The sequence below is a fragment of the Vulpes lagopus genome, chromosome 17, assembly GCF_018345385.1.
Source record: "Vulpes lagopus strain Blue_001 chromosome 17, ASM1834538v1, whole genome shotgun sequence".
In the NCBI taxonomy this organism is placed as follows: Eukaryota; Metazoa; Chordata; class Mammalia; order Carnivora; family Canidae; genus Vulpes; species Vulpes lagopus.
This window is the reverse complement of record NC_054840.1, coordinates 39,945,294-39,967,551: the sequence shown is the minus strand read 5'-3', so window position 1 is coordinate 39,967,551 and position 22,258 is coordinate 39,945,294. Positions and strand designations below refer to the sequence as shown.

The 22,258-nt window shown below is 42.2% G+C and overlaps 1 protein-coding gene across 5 annotated transcripts in view; it reads left to right on the top strand.

The window, feature by feature from the left end:
* Positions 1-22,258, top strand: part of CTNND2 (catenin delta 2) — a 901,977-nt gene that overhangs the window by 669,172 nt on the left and 210,547 nt on the right. For all 5 annotated transcript variants that reach the window (XM_041732004.1, XM_041732005.1, XM_041732002.1 and 2 more), the window contains one exon: positions 6,764-6,977. In XM_041732004.1, coding sequence (XP_041587938.1) covers positions 6,764-6,977 — 214 coding nt within the window. The remainder of the gene's footprint in view (positions 1-6,763; positions 6,978-22,258) is intronic.

Below are 22,258 nucleotides of genomic sequence, written 5' to 3'. Positions count from 1 at the left end.
ATACCTTGATAATAATACACTTATACTTGGTGACTTCAATCTAGCTCTTTCTACCCTGGATAGGTCTTCTAAGCACAACATCTCCAAAGAAACGAGAGCTTTAAATGATACACTGGACCAGATGGATTTCACAGATATCTACAGAACTTTACATCCAAACTCAACTGAATACACATTCTTCTCAAGTGCACATGGAACTTTCTCCAGAATAGACCACATACTGGGTCACAAATCGGGTCTGAACCGATACCAAAAGATCGGGATAGTCCCCTGTATATTCTCAGACCATAATGCCTTGAAATTAGAACTTAATCACAACAAGAAGTATGGAAGGACCACAAACACGTGGAGGTTAAGGACCATCCTGCTAAAAGATGAAAAGGTCAACCAGGAAATTAAGGAAGAATTAAAAAGATTCATGGAAACTAATGAAAATGAAGATACAACCGTTCAAAATCTTTGGGATGCAGCAAAAGCAGTCCTGAGGGGGAAATACATCGCAATACAAGCATACATTCAAAAACAGGAAAGATCTCAAATACAAAAGCTCACCTTACACATAAAGGAACTAGAGAAAAAGCAACAAATAGACCCCACCCCCAGCAGAAGAAGAGAGTTAATTAAAATTCGAGCAGAACTCAATGATATCGAGACCAAAAGAACTGTGGAACAGATCAACAGAACCAGGAGTTGGTTCTTTGAAAGAATTAATAAGATAGATAAACCATTAGCCAACCTTATTAAAAAGAAGAGAGAGAAGACTCAAATTAATAAAATCATGAATGAGAAAGGGGACATCACTACCAACACCAAGGAAATACAAACGATTTTAAAAACATATTATGAACAGCTGTACGCCAGTAAATTAGGAAATCTAGAAGAAATGGACGCATTCCTGGAAAGCCACAAACTACCAAAACTGGAGCAGGAAGAAATAGAAAACCTGAACAGGCCAATAACCAGGGAGGAAATTGAAGCAGTCATCAAAAACCTCCCAAGACACAAGAGTCCAGGGCCAGATGGCTTCCCAGGGGAATTCTATCAAACGTTTAAAGAAGAAATCATACCTATTCTACTAAAGCTGTTTGGAAAGATAGAAAGAGATGGAGTACTTCCAAATTCGTTCTATGAGGCCAGCATCACCTTAATTCCGAAACCAGACAAAGACCCCACCAAAAAGGAGAATTACAGACCAATATCCCTGATGAACATGGATGCAAAAATTCTCAACAAGATATTAGCCAATAGGATCCAACAACACATTAAGAAAATTATTCACCATGACCAAGTAGGATTTATCCCTGGGACACAAGGCTGGTTCAACACTCGTAAAACCATCAATGTGATTCACCATATCAGCAAGAGAAAAACCAAGAACCATATGATACTCTCATTAGATGCAGAGAAAGCATTTGACAAAATACAGCATCCATTCCTGATCAAAACCCTTCAGAGTGTTGGGATAGAGGGAACTTTCCTCGACATCTTAAAAGCCATCTACGAAAAGCCCACAGCAAATATCATTCTCAATGGGGAAGCACTGGGAGCCTTTCCCCTAAGATCAGGAACAAGACAGGGATGTCCACTCTCACCACTGCTGTTCAACATAGTTCTGGAAGTCCTCGCCTCAGCAATCAGACAACAAAAAGACATTAAAGGCATTCAAATTGGCAAAGAAGAAGTCAAACTCTCCCTCTTCGCCGATGACATGATACTCTACATAGAAAACCCAAAAGCCTCCACTCCCAGATTGCTAGAACTCATACAGCAATTTGGTAGCGTGGCAGGATACAAAATCAATGTCCAGAAATCAATGGCATTTCTATACACTAACAATGAGACTGAAGAAAGAGAAATTAAGGAGTCAATCCCATTTACAATTGCACCCAAAAGCATAAGATACCTAGGAATAAACCTAACCAAAGAGGTAAAAGATCTATACCCTAAAAACTATAGAACACTTCTGAAAGAAATTGAGGAAGACACAAAGAGATGGAAAAATATTCCATGCTCATGGATTGGCAGAATTAATATTGTAAAAATGTCAATGTTACCCAGGGCAATTTATACGTTTAATGCAATCCCTATCAAAATACCATGGACTTTCTTCAGAGAGTTAGAACAAATTATTTTAAGATTTGTGTGGAATCAGAAAAGACCCCGAATAGCCGGGGGAATTTTAAAAAAGAAAACCTTAGCTGGGGGCATCACAATGCCAGATTTCAGGTTGTATTACAAAGCTGTGGTCATCAAGACAGTGTGGTACTGGCACAAAAACAGACACATAGATCAATGGAACAGAATAGAGAACCCAGAAGTGGACCCTGAAATGTACGGCCATCTAATATTCGATAAAGGAGGAAAGACTATCCATTGGAAGAAAGACAGTCTCTTCAATAAATGGTGCTGGGAAAATTGGACATCCACATGCAGAAGAATGAAACTGGACCACTCTCTTTCACCATACACAAAGATAAACTCAAAATGGATGAGAGATCTAAATGTGAGACAAGATTCCATCAAAATCCTAGAGGAGAACACAGGCAACACCCTTTTTGAACTTGGCCACAGTAACTTCTTGCAAGATACATCCACGAAGGCAAAAGAAACAAAAGCAAAAATGAACTATTGGGACTTCATCAAGATAAGAAGCTTTTGCACAGCAAAGGATACAGTCAACAAAACTAAAAGACAACCTACAGAATGGGAGAAGATATTTGCAAATGACATATCAGATAAAGGGCTAGTTTCCAAAATCTATAAAGAACTTATTAAACTCAACACCAAAGAAACAAACAATCCAATCATGAAATGGGCAAAAGACATGAAGAGAACTCTCACAGAGGAAGACATGGACATGGCCAACATGCACATGAGAAAATGCTCTGCATCACTTGCCATCAGGGAAATACAAATCAAAACCACAATGAGATACCACCTCACACCAGTGAGAATGGGGAAAATTAACAAGGCAGGAAACAACAAATGTTGGAGAGGATGCGGAGAAAAGGGAACCCTCTTACACTGTTGGTGGGAATGTGAACTGGTGCAGCCACTCTGGAAAACTGTGTGGAGGTTCCTCAAAGAGTTAAAAATAGACCTGCCCTACGACCCAGCAATTGCACTGTTGGGGATTTACCCCAAAGATTCAGATGCAATGAAACGTCGGGACACCTGCACCCCGATGTTTCTATCAGCAATGGCCACAATAGCCAAACTGTGGAAGGAGCCTCGGTGTCCATCGAAAGATGAATGGATAAAGAAGATGTGGTTTATGTATACAATGGAATATTACTCAGCAATTAGAAACGACAAATACCCACCATTTGCTTCAACGTGGATGGAACTGGAGGGTATTATGCTGAGTGAAATAAGTCAATCGGAGAAGGACAAACAGTGTATGTTCTCATTCATTTGGGGAATATGAATAATAGTGAAAGGGAGTATAAAGGAAGGGAAAAGAAATGTTGGGAAATATCAGGAAGGGAGACAGAACATAAAGACTCCTAACTCGGGGAAACGAACTAGGGGTGGTGGAAGGGGAGGAGGGCGGGTGTTGGAGGGGAATGGGTGACGGGCACTGAGGTGGTCACTTGACGGGATGAGCACTGGGTGTTTTTCTGTATGTTGGTAAATTAAACACCAATAAAAGTTAATTAAAAAAAAAAAAAAAAAAGAATTGATTCTGTATTTGTTTTGAATTCATTTTTTTCTTTTAATGCTTTGAAATAATATTTTAATAGCTTAATCCATTAAGTTGTATGAATGGGAAATAAGTTATAAATTAGGAATACTAATTATAATATACAATATGGCTAAATATATAGATACAGGTAAGATGATAGATTTACTACACATCTGCTTTTAATATATAACCAATTAGTTAACTGTACAAACGGCTTTATTGCCTCTGTTTTATTTTTGTTTTTTTAAAGATTTTATTCATTTATTCATGAGAGGCACAGAGAGAGGCAGAGACATTGGCAGAAGGAGAAGCAGGCTCTCTGTGGGGAGCCTGATGTGGGACTCAAATCCAGGATCCTGGGATCATGACCTGAGCAGAAGGCAGACACTCAACCACTGAGCCATCCAGGTGTCCTTATTGCCTCTTTTTTTTAATGGTTTCATCATTATTAAGACCATCAAACCCAGATATTTTTAAAGTAAAGCATACACATGCAAATACATACACTTGGAGAAAACAAAATTCATAGTTTAAATTTCTGTACAAATGGAAAATAATTTCTGAAGCATTCTTATAATGCAAATGTGGTTATAACCCAGATGTGTATGGGATACATACATAGTGAATGCAAACTTCATCTCTCTTGAGTTGGGTGCCAAGCAAGAAGCACTGATAAAACTGCATGTTGGGGAAAAGTTGCTTTCTACTTCTTTCTCACTTTTTTAGTGGATTCAACAACACCCATGGCCACTCTCCCTGGGTGCACTCACCACTGTAGCCTATACAGGCACCTCAGAGAAGCCAGTGCCCTCCTCAGCAGCCCTGTCCCAGGTGTCTGTCCTTCCCTTTCCATCCTGTTCTTATGGGTCCTGTTCTCTTAGGATCCTGTTCTCATTCATGTTCTCCAAATTAGGGATTTTGAGGCCAGGAGTTCTATGCAAATTTCAGCTTTTTCTGTTTTCATTTTGTTGGTGGATGAAAGTAATTCCTACAGGCATGTTCTGAATTCTCAGATGGCCCATCTCACGTGAATGATGCAGGGCCTCATCTGATCTGTAAGCTGGCGTGGGAAGAGCTTCAGTAGCCACCTGGAGACATTGCTAGCTGAGCCCAGAAAGGAGTTTTTCTCCTTAAATATATTCTCTTAAAAGATTACTCAGTTTTCAAGAGCCAAGTTCTAATGAATCTGAGAAACACTACTGTCACAGGTAATAGTCTTCCTCCTCGTTCACTCAACAAATTTTTGTTCAGGATCTGCTATGTGACTGGCACCGGCCTTGGGGAAGGGATAGAGATCTATCAGTGAACAAAAACAGACCTGCCCTCCAAGAACACACAGTCCAGCAGACAGTCAATGACAATAAACACAATAAAAAGCTAGGACATGATGAGGGATATGAAGAATTCTGTAATGGATTCAGGTAAAAGAAGAATACTAGATTCAGGGAGGGGATATGGTTCAGTAGTGTGGTTGGAGGAGCTTCACAGAGAAAGTCGAATTTTCAGACCTTGAAATGGTGAGAATTTAGCTATGTGTCTAGCACATCTGTGGGATGAGTTTTTTGTGATAAGAAAACTAAGCAGAAGGGCACCTGGGTGGCTCAGTGGTGAGTGTTTGCCTTTGGCTCAGGTTGTGATCCCAGGGTCCTGGGATCGAGTCCCACATCTGGCTCCCCATGGGGAGCTTGCTTCTCCCTCTGCCTGTGTCTCTGCTTCTCTCCCTGTCTCTTATGAATAAATAAATAAAATCTTCAAAAAAAGAAAAGAAAAGAAAACTAAGCAGGGAAAATGCCAAATTATAACCATTCAAAACAGACCATAATTTCCCAATCCCCGAGGGACTTTGAAGTTAAAAGAAAGAAGACAGTATTACTGAATGAATCCTGTTATTTTTCCCATATCAATGCAGAAGTGTTCACATACAGCTTTGCTGATGAGAACTCCATGAAATGGTCTGCATGTTAAGCAGCCTATTTGTTTTCCATTTTAATTTAAAAATTGGTCTAAAAAGTAAGGACAGCAAGGAGAAGGCCCATCTAGAGACATCTCACAAGGTTTTTTTTCCATTTATTTATTTAAAAAATCAAAACTATCTTAGGTAGAAGGAACATCAAAATTAACATGATTGTGTCATTAATCAAATACCTGAGTTAAGCATAACATGCACTGGTCTTAGTGTTTTCACGAGCTCTTTTTGTGACTTCTTATCTTTTAGGGCTACTTAGATGAAAATCCTAATTCTTCAGGCTTTTCATTCTGGTTTCTTTAAAATGTTGGGAGAATGTTCTGATTAAGCATAACTTTAATATTTTGTATATCAATCCGACAGCCCTTTAAGACAGTGGTTAAATTTAATAAGTCTCAAGAGTGAGAAACTTCTTTTGCTCCTCCATCTGCTTCATGCTGTGAGTATGTGCCATATTTTTAGAGAGAGAAATGTCCATGACATCTATTATGAAGTTAAAATCACCTTTCCAAAATCTATAACTTGAAAAGAGGTTATTGTTGGGAGCCGCGTGCCAGGAAGGGGTTAGTGGATCGAGCAATGGCTCTCTGTTGACTCTTCCAACGCCCACCTGTCTCACCCTTGTTGTTAAAGGCTTGTGGCTCAAGGACACATACCGCTGCTATCTATTCAAGGGCGCATACTATTGCTATCTATTGTGAAAGGACATGTTTGGAGAACTAAGCTTAAGATATCCTGCTTGATATACAACCCTGCTTTATAAAAGAGTGAATAACACAAATAAAGTTGGCATCGTGGCTGAATCCAGCCATATGTCCCTCCTGCTCCCAATCTGTCTATGTCTTCTTTCTTCTCCTCATTCCCTTGCCCTCATCCCTGGACGTTTGTTGCCCCAACGCGCGCGACAGGTTATGTTTGGAATTTTATCAGTAGGATATTAAAGCAAGAAAAGGCAATAGAATCTAAGAACACCTGTTTGTTCTCTTTTTCCTTTGTGTGCTTTAATTCAGCTCAGTGAAATTAATTGTAGCAATTGCTTCATATGAAAAACCTGTTCGGTCTAAATGAAAGCTTACTCTCTAAAGCAAAAGATGTTCCCTGTGCTCTTACAGATAAGGAGACAAGGAGGCATCCAGCTCCTGGTGGACCTGCTGGATCATCGGATGACAGAAGTCCACCGTAGTGCCTGTGGAGCCTTGAGAAACTTGGTGTATGGGAAGGCCAATGATGATAACAAAATTGCCCTGAAAAACTGCGGTGGCATCCCAGCGCTGGTGAGGTTACTCCGCAAGACCACCGACCTGGAGATCCGGGAGCTGGTCACAGGTTAGAATTCTTATTAACAGCACACTGCCTCTCAAGATAAAGTTTCCATTGTCCAGCACGGTAGCAAAAGTGCTAACCAAGGATGGTGGTGCAGGGCCTCTCAGAGGGCTAATATCCCAGGCAATCCCAATATACATGTGCTAAATGAGTGACTAAAAGGATATCTAATTAAAACATGTGGATTGACCAAATGAGATCATTAGAATCCAGTAAACAGGGGCATCTAGGTGGTCACTTAGTGAAGCATCTGCCTTCAGCTCAGGTCATGATCTCAGGGTCTGAGATTGAGCCCCAAGTCGGGCTCTCTGCTTAGCAGGGAGCCTGGTTCTCCCTCTCCCTCTGCCTGCTGCTCCCCCCTGCTTGTACTCTCTCTCTCTTTGTCAAATAATCTTTTAAAAAAATAAAAAATAGAATCCAGTAAACATAACCCTTCTAAAATTCTATGACCATATTTCAGTTTTGTCACTTGATTTAGAAGTAGTTCAGCATCTTACAGTACCCACAGGTGATCATTAAAATGGCATTTAATAAGAATTGATAAAAGGACAAAGTATGTGAGTTGTTATTAAAAAGGTGTATATTCTGGTTTATCATGTGGTTAAGAACAGAGAGATCTTATTGCACTCAACAGTTAACTTCTTGAAAAAAATATTTGTGCCTGCTGAAAATCTCTAGGTTATAGGATTACATATCAGGAAATTTCTCTTACATATATTTATGTATTTGTATATTGTATATTTACACATATTATACTGCATATTTACATACATCATATGTTTGTATTATATTTACCTATTGACATAAAGGGAATTTCCGAAACATGAGCATGAGAGCAAGCCTTTCTGTGAACACTGTACTTTTGGGTTTTGTAAAGTGGAGATCACTAGAGAAGCACCTCATAGAGCCACGAGGATTTGATGAATGAGAACATTTAAGCATATAGCAGTACCTTTCTGGGAATATATGTGATCATTGAAATAATATGTAAACATTAGCTTTCACTTTTCTCCCTCACCTTCTAAAATGTGCAGTTTTACTTGTTGGAGTGCTAACAACATAAGTGACCTTGATATGGGCTTTCAGAGTACTCTTCTTGATTATACACATTGTTGTTCTAGATAATATTTGGTTTTAGTTCATCAAAGTTCCCCTCAAGTGTTTGGCAAATGGATTGCAAGGTTGACTCTCAAAAAAGAATCTCAATTCTCAATAATGCCACCAATCTTGTTTAAATTCCATAACTTCCTTGTATCTATGCTCATGAGATATATGTGAACTTGTTATTTTAAGAAAACACATGACTCAAGTTGATAGTCATAAATATTTGTTTAGGCCGAGATCAAGACTCCCAGCTTCAGCATATTTTCTTAAATTTGCACCCTGTAAGATTATTGTCACATCTCTTTCCCACTCTTAGCTAAATTAGAACTAGACCCCATTTACTTTCCCTCTGTTTTCTTTTTTTTTGTGCTTCTCTAAGCAAAGAATTGTCTTTGTGGAAAAAAATAGTTAAGGTTTACAGTGTTATTAAGGTGATGTTTCACACCAAACAAATATGGATGGCTTAAGGCAAAACTATTATTATGCACATATTATGATGTGTAGGATAGTTTGGGGGATGAGTTAAATAATTGAAAATATACCCCATCCATTCTTTCAAATTGAGAGGAAGGGCTCAATATGTGTGATGGAAAATAAACATCATGGTGCTTCTGTGCATTAAGGCCTTGCCAATGGATGCATGAGGCCAGTGGAACTAAAGGAACACCTACTGCTATGCACGTTATGCATCTATTTCATGATTTTAAAATAATTAGATTTTGCTAAAATTTGGATTTGCCCCAACACAAAACCCTCAGTGGTGGTTTATCTTGTTGCCAAGGAAATCCAGCCACATGCGAAAGGCTGAGGTGATTGATGGCTTAAACCAGAAGGAAATGGCAGCAGTACCTCTGTCCCCTGACATCATCCACTGCTGCATGCCTCTGCTTATTCTGATATTCAAAGCAACTATGCACCACTGCTTCTGACAGATGCTGCATGTTGCCCATTTAATGCACCTGGGCAATATCAAAAGTTTCTCTGCAAGCTTCATTTGGAAACAGATGAAAGTCGAATTTTCTCTTAAAAGATTACTCAGAGGCAAGTAACCTCTTCAGAATATAGAGAAGTTTCCGTAATTGGCAAATCTTTGGCTATGGGAAAGACGGCATACTTGATATAGAGAGTACACATGCCCCTTCTTCTGCTCCTTTGGAGAAGAACAAAGGTTTGTACCCATTGTGAGGTGATGACTCGGTGTTTCTTCATCAGTGTGTGCTGGTGGCCAAGACTCATTCCCTTGCCCCCTCTGGAAGAAATGCTGACTTGTCATGACTCCGTCCAAGCAACTGGGGCCAAATGGCTCCAGGATGATAGTGGTTGCTAATTTAGTAGATGTTTTCTGCCCTTCCAGAATCATGGTCTTGTGTGTGGCTGCACTTCAGGCATGATGTTTACTTTTTACAAAGAAACACATGTTGTTAAAACATTTCGATGGGTTGAGGCTCATGGTTTCTGGAGTTGCCTTGGTAGGTACTACTGAGACACAGTAAGCACCTTAGCCAATCTACTATTCTAGAAAGAGAAATCAGAAGCAACCATGTGCTAGAACATTCTGGCATGGAAGGAATTGCTGCTGCAGGCCACCCTGTAATTATAAACTCCCATGCTGGCAGAAACATGAGTGTGCCCGGAAACCGACAAGGTCCTGTTAACTTCTGTTTAGACGTAGCATGGATGATGCAGATCGAGCCGCTGCCTGAGCAAAAGTAAAATGAAAGCAAATGAATTCACCTCACAGAGCCTTAGGGGGTCATGTTCATCTTCAGCACCAGCCCAGCACTCATCTGCCAGAGTGAGCTATGAAAGCTCAGATTCTGTCGGCTCCTGGGGAGCTTTGGGAATCCAGTATTTTAGCGCACCTACCTGATTCAACCTCAAGGACATCAAATCCCCCATTTGTCTTATCTGTCATTCTCTTCCCACTCCTTCTCTGAGACTCTTGTCTCCCCCCAAGTCTGGTAAATGCTTTGCTACACCAAGCTCATGCTCTCCGTTCATCCTTCATCATTCATATTGTAAATGCTTTGGGATTTCTGCAGGTGTCAGGTGTGTGCTAAGCCTTGGACATCTTCACTCACAGAGTTGACGTTCGGTGGACCCACACCAGCACTGCCATGATGTTAACACCAGAGCCCACTGTGATGGTTGGGGGCTCTGTTTGGAATTGTCCCATCCATGCATTGCTGGCTGCTAAATATTAAAAGGGATGCTGTGGGACACCCCAGTGACTCAGCAGTTGAGCGTCTGCCTTAGGCTCAGGGTGTGATCCCGGGGTCCTGGGATCGAGTCCCATATCGGGCTCCCTGCAGGGAGCCTGCTTCTCCCTCTGCCTGAGTCTCTGCCTCTCTTTCTGTGCCTCTCATAAATACATACATACATACAAACATACATACATACATACATACATACATACATACATAAATAAGATGTTGCTGACAAATTGGTCCACATTTTAGAAACTTAATTAGATGAGCACCAAGACTTATGATGGCTCTGGAGAATGGAGCCGTAAGAGTAAAAAGCCTCTCTTTACCACTGTTGTCACATTGTCACAAGGACCCTTTTCAAAGGCTTTTGGAATTAGGTTAGGTATTCCTGCATAAATTAATAAAACAATGATTTAAGTGAAACAACTATTGTAATTCTGCAGCAGACCTAATACAGATTGCGAGTTATTACTCCAGCCAGGAGTAGTAGAGCCTTGCCAGCACAAAGGAGCTTTTACTCTTGCATTCTCCTTCCTAAATATTAGCAAATACATGAAAACCAATGTGTGTTAAAAATATATATGTATAGGGGAAGGGAGGGTGAAATTTTGTTAGCAGATGTTGAAAAGAACGTTAGTGATTTTTAAAAAAATAATAAAGCATGTTTCTAAACGAGATTTTAGATTGGACCTGGGCTATATAACCAGAATGTAAAACACGAGATTATAAACTATAAAAGACTAAAAGAAAGAAATGTTCTTACACAGCTTTAAATTATTTACTGAGTATTCCTTGGCAAACTGTTTGAACAATAATAAAATGTTAAAATTGAGCTATTTACATGCATTTACATTCAACACATAAGCATGCATGGTTTAAAAAAAAAACCTGCCTGTTTGCACTGCAGTATCTGTTCACGGCAGAATATATTTTACTTCTGCCTGTTAAGCTTTGCAATAAATAATTTTCTTCCTATGCAATAATTACTATGAGATGATGATCAGAATTTTATTTAAATCCAGTTGAAGCTATTATATGCTCGCCATTACTTGAAATATCCTAAGCAAATAAACTTTGGTTACAAATGCTGCATGTCCTTTGGGCTTGACTAATATAATTTTTCTCTCTCTAAATATGGAAATAATCAACCTAAATTTTGAAATGCCCAACTAAAGATTTCAGAATGTTTTACAAATCATAATAAACCACTTTTTATTAAACCATAAAGCTTAATAAATTACTTTTATTTCTGTTGAAAGCAAGTGTCCTTAAGAGTTCTGGTTCTCTAAGAACAGAGTGTATTCTTGCATCTTATGCTTCTAATACTGAGTCTTTCCCTTCAATTAAAGAGATGGGCCTCAGTTTAACTATTTACTTGCTAGCATGAGGTCAGTCGATTTAATGCCTAGTCTCTTATAAGCTGAGTTACATACCCCCCTAAACTTTTAGGTTGAAGCCCTAACCCATAGCCCCTCAAAGCATGACTCAGATATAGTTAGTTATGTTAGAATACTAGAGTAGGGTGGGCCCTTAAGCTGATATAGCTGGTGTCCTTATGAAAAGAAGAAATTTAGGCAAAGACACACACAGGGAAAAAGCCACATGAACACGAAGACAGAGATGTGGTCATGCTTCCTCGAGGCAAGGAGTGCCACAGATTGCCCCCAAAACACCAGAAGCCAGGAAAGAAGCTAGGAACCAATTCTTCTCATAGCCTTGGATGGAACCAACCCGGATGACATCATGATCTTTGACTTCTAACATCCAGAACTGTGATAGTAAACTTCTGTGGTTTTGGCCATTCAATCTTGTTATGGCAATGCTAGGAAACTAATACAGACCCAGATCCAAGGAATCCTTCATCTTTTTCCAGATGTGAGCAAACACATTTGTTGGTCAAGGAAATAAAGCAATGCAAATAAATGTAGAACCATGAGGGCTTAATAGTACTGTTTAATCAGTCATCCAGATTTCTTACTACATCTTTTTAAAGTATTTACTTGTGAAGAATTGGAAGTGGCAAAGATGATAATTAAATGCAGCTTAATATTTTCAAAGTAATGGCTCTATATGGTCAAAAGATGAAACTGTATAAAGATATTTATAATGAAAACAACAGTCCCCTTCCGCATCTGTCCTCTTATATTAAACACTCCCAAGTCCCTCAGAGGCTTTCAGCCTCAGCTTTTGCTTTATTTAGTTTTCTCATGGCTATGCCATGTCTTTAAATGATATACTTATTTCACTCTATGTAAATCAATTATCATAGGCTTTAAATTGACTTTGTACTGTGATGGAGAAGGATTTTTCATTTTTCACCACTCATGCCTTCTCCTTTCCAAAATGGTGGGATCATTATCCTTGACTCCTCAGCAAATTTAATCAGTGACTTCAAGTTAAGCTTCTGTCTTTTCCATCTAATAAAATCATTATCTCATCACCCATTTTATAAGATATTAGTGCTCTATGTCTTCAGCTTTCTTCTTAGCCTCTGTCATCATACTTAACTTTTACATTGTCAAGGTTGAATATATTTGCAGTCTATTCTATAACTATAGTCAGTCTTCCAAGGATTTCTATAGCTTGATTCAAAAGTTGAAAGCCAGAGGTTAGCCTTTGCATTATGAATGGGAAGAGCAGACCCATGTGGTACCTAGCCATCACATTTCTTTCCCAACGGGTCCAAAGTGATGATTCTTGTCAAAAGAGTACATTTCCTGCATCATATCTAATGGATTCCTCATCATCTACAATGCCCAGATGCTCAACTTTGTGATTTTAATCATCATTACTTCCCTGTTTTTCTGGAGATCTCATGAAAAGAATCCTCTATTTGGGGGGCAGAACCAGGTGATTGGTCCCTAGAACAGCTGCATTGCTCTCCAGAGTTGGGATGTCTGTCTCCTAGATCCCAGGCCCTCCTCTTTGGTCTATTCTCTTGTAAGTTCTAAATATTAATTAATTAATTAATTAATTAATGTGCTTTGGACATGAAATTCCAAAAATGTCAGTATTAAATCCTAATACATTATTGATATTCATTAGACACGGATAGATCAAAATTATTTCTCTCAGGAAGATTTTCTATAATTTTATCCCTGATACATAAAAGTCTGTGATGATATATCTAGGTTGCACTTTTCTTAAATTCATTGGTATTGGACATTTCCAGTTTAAAGAATCATGACCCTCAGTGCCAGAAAACTGTTTTTTTTTTTTTTAAGTTCATTCATTTCCTCTATCCTTTTTTTTTTTTTTTTTTTTTTTAGAATTGTTGGTAGTCAGATTTTGAATCTCTTGGACTTTTCATACATAATTTGAAGATTATCATGAGAGATTTCTCCAGTATCCAACATTTCTCTCAAAATATTGATAAGGCTTTTTTTTTTTGGCAGGGATTTAAGGAGATATAACTATTAATATTAATAGTATCATTATTTTAATTCTATGAACTCTTTTGTGCTGTTTTTATAACCTCTATTCTTATTTCATGAATGTAAGGTATTCTTGAATTTCTCTAAGGATATTTAGAACAAAGGTTCATTTTCTGTTTATCATGAATCATTTCACCTTTCTCTGGTGTCATTTTTTTCTATTTTTATGACAGTTTTTCATATTGATTTTGCATGCTTACTTTAAATGTGGAGAGACCTTCAGTTCTCTGCTCTTTTTTGTGTGTGTTACTTTAATGAAGGTTTATACACAGTGTAGTTTCAAGCAATTGAGCACATGGCTATTTCCATATGCTTCTACACATCAGTTTATGAAACCATATATTTTAAGGAAAGATATTACTTGAATGATGGTTTATACACAGTGAATTTTCAAATTATGGAAACAGCCCAAGTGCCTATCAACTAATGATAAATGGATAAAGAAGAAGTGGGGAAGATATAGATATGTACGTCCACGTAAAATTAGCCATAAAAAAAGGATGAAATCTCTGCTCATTAAGACAGAAAGAGTAGAGAATTTGAGCTCTGTGCACATCAGTGAAGCTTCCTAACTGTGAGTTTGGCTTCAGGTGAGCAGGTAGGCATAAGGTGTTGTGATAGGGAACCCTTTAAGTATTTTGATGAGGAAAGCTTTTCTCTAAGGCTCAGATATCCACATTAGCTTTTCCATTCTCCCCCAGTGCAGTCAATCTCTTTAGAGAATATTCTTCTGAGTTGTTTATCTGTATGGTCTATAAATTTTCTGTCTGTTGAGTGTTCTTTCCATCTGAGTAGGAGTGAGCAGTGAGAGAGCAGGGTGTTCTCTCCATGCAGGCAAGAGTGGAGAATGAAAGGGTGGGCAACTGCTTCTCTTCAATCACCCTTGGTAGCCTCCCTTCTCATTTCTCCATCTCCTTTGCCTGTCTGCTCTGAGCATGAATCTTCCCTAGGTTCCACTAGGATGGTCAGCCACCTCATTGGATCATTGGGATGGAGTCCCCTCAATGTTTATTGTGGGTTATCCTTGCTTCCACTACAACTTCACCAGGCAACTCACCTCCATCTGTTTTGCATATTACAGAAATAAGATAAAATGTCTCATCTGCTGGATTACTCCTTCCATTCTCTTCTTTATTCCATTATGTTCCCACTAATAATCTCTTGCCTGCATGAGTTCTGAACAGTTCCATAGATAACACAAAATGTAAATAGTATTAAGTATTGTCTCTATAGTTGATAGAACCAAGCTGGAGACATTTCCTTTAGGTCTGTTACCAAGTGAGTTTATTATTTCCAAAGAAGTCTAGGGTGTAACATTAACTAAACACCCTTCATGGGAAGACACTGAAACCAAGGGGAAGATGTCATACCCTACTGACATCTTCCAGTCTGTTTTCTCTTATCCCATTTGCTCTAATCACCTACAGGCATGGCTCATCTCTTCAAAGCAGGAACTAAGCGTTTTGTCAAGGTAGCCTTCCCTCTGTCTTCCTGAGCTTTTTGATGGTCACCTGGGACTCTTGGTAGGAACTTTATATGTTATAGTAAGGGGTGCTGAGATGAGTCAGGATAGCACGTCATTTAAATCAAATTCAGGGTCACTGTGTTCCCAAAATGTAAAATTATATCCCAGATTTATTTTGTATCCCAAATAATGTCCAGCCATGTTGTCCAACATAGCATATCAGAGCTTCTGCCAAAAGATTAGAGTGCATCACAAAGATAAAAATGAATAGAGATATTCCAATAATGAAATATCAGCAATGTAGAGATGCCTCGAATTTTATTTTTTATTTTTTTTTTAAAACACTTTTATTTTTTTTTTTATTTTTTTTAATTTATTTATGATAGTCACACAGAGAGAGAGAGAGAGAGAGAGAGGCAGAGACACAGGCAGAGGGAGAAGCAGGCTCCATGCACCGGGAGCCCGACGCGGGACCCGATCCCGGGTCTCCAGGATCGCGCCCCGGGCCAAAGGCAGGCGCCAAACCGCTGCGCCACCCAGGGATCCCTCGAATTTTAATATAAATCCACCAAATATCGAATTCCCAAGGAGAAATTAAAAATCAAAGTTTCAGTCCACTTTTCTGTTGAAGTCCAAAGACATTAAAGTTCAAAGGAACTAAAGCCTAAAAATCAATATATCTTGCCATTGTGTGTTAAAGTTCAAAGTCCATATGTACAAAACTCATCCTCCCCAATGTCTCTCTTCTGCACAGCCTCTGCCAGAAGGATTCTCTGGCCCTCTGGCCCTCTTTAGATTGCCTAGGTCCACTTCATGCTAGAATTGTTGACATATACTCAGGGCCTCACAGATATGTTGTTCCAATGCCAATCCCTACTCATCTCACTGTCCAAGGGTGTGAACCCTGGCCCATGCCCATCACCTGTAGACAAGAACCCATCCTAAACCCTAAGAGCAGATATCCCAGGCACTGGTGTGTACCCCTAGACCAGCCCCAACCAAGGCCGTGGCAGCCAGTCAGTGAAGCTATATTGGTTGCATATTTCTGCTACAACATATTTCCAAATATCTAGCGACTTAAAACAGTGCAAGTTTATTACCTTCCAATTCCAGAGGTTAAAAGTCCAACATAAGTGTCAGTGGGCTAAAATCTGGATGTCAACAGGACTGCGTTCCTTTCTGGAGATTCTAAAGTGTGGTCCTTGCCTTTTCCAGCTACTAGAGCTGAAGACCCACATCCACTGTCTGCAAAGGCAGCAGCATGGCATCTCTGATAAATCTTCCAGAGGCACATTTCCCTCTGATTGCCGCCAGGAGTGGTTCTCTGCTTTTAAGGACCTAAGCGATTAGTTGGGCCCACCTGGCTAATCCAAGAGACTCTTTAGGATAATTTGTACATCTTAAATTAATCACATCTTCAACAAAAGGTCACACTTTCACAGGTTCTGGAGATTAGGACATGGATATTTTTAGAGGACCGTTATTCTGCCAACCGCTGTAGTTGAGGGAAGATGAGTAATTGGAGGTGTTTGGGGATGAAATCCGTCAGGAGAGGCCAGTCTGGTGATGCTGGGGTTCCAGAGTCCGCCGTCAGTGAACTTAAAATGAGTCCGGAGACAGAGACCCAGAGACAGGTGAAGTCCGCTCTCATGCGTTTAGCAGCTGAAGGGCAGATGCGTCCCTGCAGGGAATCGGAAGGCTCGCTGGCGTCTTGCAACATTTCCGTACCGCGAGGGGCAGCAACGGCCTCGGGCCTGGGTCTCCCCCCCACCCCCACCCCCCGACCGGAGAGCGGAGAGCGGGCACCGCGGAGGCGATGGGGGAAGGGGCTTCGCGCAAGACCAGCCCGGTGGGCGCGGGGCGAGAGGCTGAGGCAGGTCAGGGGGCGGCGGCCGATGGGCGCGTCTGGGCCCCTGGAGGGGAAGGCAGGGGCTGGCCCCGGGCGCGGGGTGCTCGGGAGAGTGACCGGGGCGGGCAGCCGTCGCCCCCCCCTCCCGCGCCCTGGCCCCGGCTGCTCGCAGAGCGCCCCGCGGGCCTCCTTGCCCGGGACCGGGACCCTCGGAGGACCTGGCCTCCCCTGGAGGCGCAGTTCCAGCCCCGCCAGGGCCACTCGCCGCGAGCCCCGCGCCGGGGCCACCGAGGGGACTTCCCTCCCTTCCTGCACTTTCGACCCCGCCGTTGCCCATGTCCCCCTCGCCCCGGGGTCTGGGCTGAGCCACGGGAGGATGCTCGCCGTCCCCGCCGGCCGCGCACACCGGTCAGCGGACACCCCGCGGTCCCTGGCCGGGCTGCTCCTTGCTCCCCCTGCGGAACCCTGAGGTCACCTGTCCCTGCAGAAGCCTGCAGGGTCCCCTCAGCAGGAATCGCGCACCCGGAGCACCTCGGCTCCGCGCCACTCGGCTCCCCTTGAGTGCCTATTTTCCAGGCCCGGGGATCCAGATCTTCGGCACCCCCCGCCGCGGCTCTGAGGGGATGGGCCTCTGTGACTCCGCTCCTCGGCTTCTCTGCTACCACTTGCAGGAAGGCTGGTTGAGCTTCCGCAGGTTGAACCTGCTTCTGCATTTGGACTCTGCTTTGTAGTGTGTCGGGGGAGCAGTGTTTGCAGGGCTTGAGTCCTGCCCTCCTTTCCTTTTCCTCTTCTTTCAAAACCGAGAGCATTGCTCTGGCAGCAATCTGCCTTTCTGACATTCCTCCGGATTCCAAAACAGGAGTTGGCAAACTTTTCCCTTCAAAGACCAGGGGATAACTATTTTAGCTTGCAGGCTACGGGGTCTCTGTTACAGCTGCTTCATCCTACCTGTATTGGATGAAAACAGCTATTGTAGTACCTAAAAATGGGATGTAGCTAGGTCTCAATAAAACTTTATATATAAAAACAAATGGCTAGCCCTCAGGCCTTGGTTTATAGAACCCTCTATTCCACCCTCTCTTCCACACCACATTCCGAACAAAAATGGAGAGGGAAGCCATATTATCATCTCATTACCCTTAGAGGTCACTTTGGAGGCCAGCCCTAGGGCTGTTTGCCAAGAAGTTTTGCTGATAGTGAAGCCCAGGGCTAGGCAGAGGTATCCACCATCCACAGGTAGCAGTTGGGTCGGGGAAGGCTTCCTCTTCCTTTACCAGCCCCGCAGGACTCTTTCCTACAGAGACCAGAGCAACCAGAGTTTCCTGTGGCCACTCATTCCCAAGGAGGGTGGGGGCTGGCAGTGGGGGGGAGGGGGGAGGACAGGCAAAAGCTATGCATGCCTGCTGACTATTTGGAGAAGTCCCTCCTCCTCACAGGGGAAGGACAAGTGAGGGCCCATGATCCATGAATCATGCTCCTTCCACAGGAAGGGAACAGCAGGCCTGAAGAAGAATCATTCAGCAGCGTCCCAGTGAAGGGAGAGGAGATGGGTGTTAGGGCTGGTCTACGTCTTGACCCCCAGCTCATTTCCTACCCAGCTACATATGGAACATTCTTTACAGAGATATCTTCTCTTATCTCCTCTAACTGGTCATTTTAACAATTTTAGGATTATCTCTCTATAGCAGATAGCCCAGTTGTATCCAAAAGCAGACAACAAAACTTACAACCTTCCACACAGCATCAGTTCTGATTCCCAATTTCCTCCCCAGCGAGGCCAGGTCTAACCTAATTTAGAAAATTCATACCATTAACTTCCTGTTCACCCCTTTCATAATTCAATACAGAGATTGAAGCCACTCTGTAGGCTGTAAGTCTAATTCATTTATTTATTAAACACATGTTTGTTGAGCATCTACTGTGTAACAGTGAGGTGTCAGTGCTTGGGATACAGGTGCTTGGTGAATACCCATGTACCTTCTAGCCATAAGCCATCCCTGGGGTATGGCACTCTTCCTGATGACCAGGAGGCTGTTGCCTGTATTCCAGGGAGCCAGGTGGAGGAAGGGAGAAAGAAAGGACATGGTTGGGAGAGGTCCTGGATTTCAGCTCATTTACATGGAAAAAAGTGGATCATATCAAAACTTTGATTGTGATTTTAATATCCATTAACACAACCATTGTGGAACATTTCAAGCTTAAAACTCAGAGCCCTGCCCTCGTAGGGCTTGTGTTGTGGTGGGCAATACCGACACCCTATACATTCAGGGAGTGGCAAGTGCTATGATGAAAAATGGAGTAGGCTAAGGAGATGAGAAAGGGATGGGAATTTATTACTTAGCATGAAGCTCAGCTTAAAGAGGTGAAAAGCCCCAGTTGATGGGATGTGTTCGTTTAGATGGAAGTTTCTTTCTCTCTCCCATTAAGGAAATCTCAAGATTAAGGGTTCCAGGGTGAAAGCCCAGCTGTATCCACAGTCTTCAGAAACCCATCCTCCATCCAATCATAGGTTGTCCTCTAGGTTGTCGATCTTTCATCAATGGCCAAGATGGTGGCACCTGCATTCCAATGAGCAAGCCATTTTGATATAAAGTGTTTTGAAAGGGGTTCTGGTGTATGTTATAGGAATATATAGACTTGTTGGCTGTATAAATCAGTGTCATAACCCTTCTTTATTTAACATGCCACAGAGTAGGATACCAGTGGAAGTTTGCGGAGCTGATAATATTATGTTATTTCTTCTGTTTTACGTTCTCGTTGCTCTGCAATGTGCCTAACCTGAAAATCAAAGTATTCCTCTATTTCAGGTAGGGATAAACAAACATCCCTGAACACCCACCACTTCCCAGGAATCGTGCTAGGCACCCTGGATCCGCCCAGAGGAGCCCTGAGGCCGGAGCTAGCTTGCTCAGTGTCACAGCTGGCATGCGGTACCTTCCCTAGTCCTCTGTTCCCAAAACCTATTCTCTTTATACAAATGATCTCCCAATACCTCCAATCAAAGATTTCCGAGCTCCAAATCACTATGCTAATAGCCTGAGAATCCATATTTTAGCAAGCCCCTCTGGCAGTGGTCGTGATCATGCATGTTTGAGGAACATCACTTACTACTCTCTCCAGGCCAACGATTACCACAATGAGCAGCAGAGTGGGGGGTGGGGGGGAGGTTTACAAAGAACAGGTATATTTGTTTTGAGAGATGCCAAAATAATGTGTTGCTAAGAGTAGCTAAATTATCCAAAGAAAATGGCTGGCTCATTTGTCATTTTTGCAAATTAGAATGAATCCGAGGTTACCTCTTATTTCAGCATGTGCGCTCCCCTGGGAGGGAAGAAGGGAAGTGACAGTCCCAGGCCTCACAGCCAGCAGTGAGCAGCTGTTCCTGAGAGTGCTGTGGCCTGGGGCGGGGCTTGCAACTCTGAGAGTCTCTCCTTCCCTGCAAACCCCGTGGGGGTGTCTCTAGAACCTCTGCACACCCAGCCCTGCAGGCTGTTTGGCCCGCCACCAGGTAAAGATCAGGTGTCCCTGGACTGCCTTCGTGGCTCACCTCTGATCACTTGGACCGCTGATGAGAAACGTACCTGAGCGTCCCTCCAGTTGGGTCTCAGCGCAGGGCAAACCTGTGAAGGTTCAAAGGCAAGTATTGCCAGGGGCGTTTTTGTTTTGTTTAGTTTATTTGCCCAGACGGAAATGTATAGCGCATTTTACTTGTTAGGTCTGACAATGCATAACTGATTTGTGGCTCTACTTTGCAACTCACGAGTTACAAGTTAATTAGAAACACTTTTCCCTAATTATATTTGAGAGTTTGCTCTATTTGCTCTACAATTATCACAAAAATTACATTAACCGGTGTTAATGAACGCAACACGGAAATCCCCACTGGAACCTGGAGGTAAGGGGAGAATTAAAGAATGTGCACATCCCCTGCCCACCACCTGGCTTCCTTTCCAACAGATGTTTTTATTTGTTATTCCCGACGAAATGTTCAAGATGAACTTCCTTCTGGGTTGTCCCTTGGAGGATGCGACCCAGCCCGGCAGGGGAGAAGCTGCAGTTCTGTTCCGCGTGTGCTAACCTACTTGCCCGTAGTGGCCTGCTCCCCCGATGCGCCGCCCGCCGTCACCGGGGGCACACTCGCCTTCCCGGGAGCCACGTGCCATCCTGACGGTGCCCTCCCAGAGGAGAGCCCAGAGGAAGCACCCGCATGCAAGGACTTCCTCGCTCAGGGACCGGTACCATAGCGACCAATGCCAGAGCAATAAGGAAGTTGACCTTAGCAGCCGGCCTCCCTGTCCATCTCCTCCCTTTCCTATGCTCACCACTATATATCTGAGCGACACTATGTGCAGGGTGGAGTGGATATTAGAAAACGGTGTCAGCGTGAGCTCTGTCCCCAAGGAGCTGTCAATCAAGTATGAGAGGGTACTCGGGGATAACTGTGCTACCAAGGCCCAGAAAAGCTTAAAAGAGGAAAGAGAATTCTGAATCAAGGAGATCAAGAAAGGCTTAATGAAGAAATTAATGTTTGTAGTGGGTTTTAAAGACAGACATGAGTTTGCCTTTCTGATAATGATAGCAAGAGAATAAAACATACCCCGTACTTACAGACTTACTCCCCATTTCATAAGAATGAATTCTTTGTGTCAGTCCCGTGCGGAGGGTGGGGGAGTGAGCATGTGCAGGCTTGCACACACACTCCTGCACAAAGTGGGTGCCTTCTGCATATCTGCTGTTGCTAACCTTCCTTGAATGCTGCCTGCTTTAGACAGTTCTGGGCTTCTCTCTCCATCCATATCTACCTTTTAATCTGATACCCTTGAGAAGCCACGCACTGTTGTGGAGGAGGCAATCATGGGGATGGTGCTTTATTAATTCTCTACATCACTTGCTTTGCTTCACACAAATATTACTGGATGTACTCCCAGGGTCACATGCTATTAATTCACCATAGAGAGCAAGAATTAACTTACTGTACCAATCACAGTTGTCCGACTGAAAAGTTGGGAGGTTTCCTCAACTGATTTTATTTTTTTATTTTATTTTTTTACCCCATATATTTCTTTTATTTTTTTTAATTAATTTTTATTGGTGTTCAATTTACCAACATACAGAAAAACACCCAGTGCTCATCCCGTCAAGTGTCCACCTCAGTGCCCGTCACCCATTCCCCTCCAATACCCGCCCTCCTCCCCTTCCACCACCCCTAGTTCGTTTCCCCG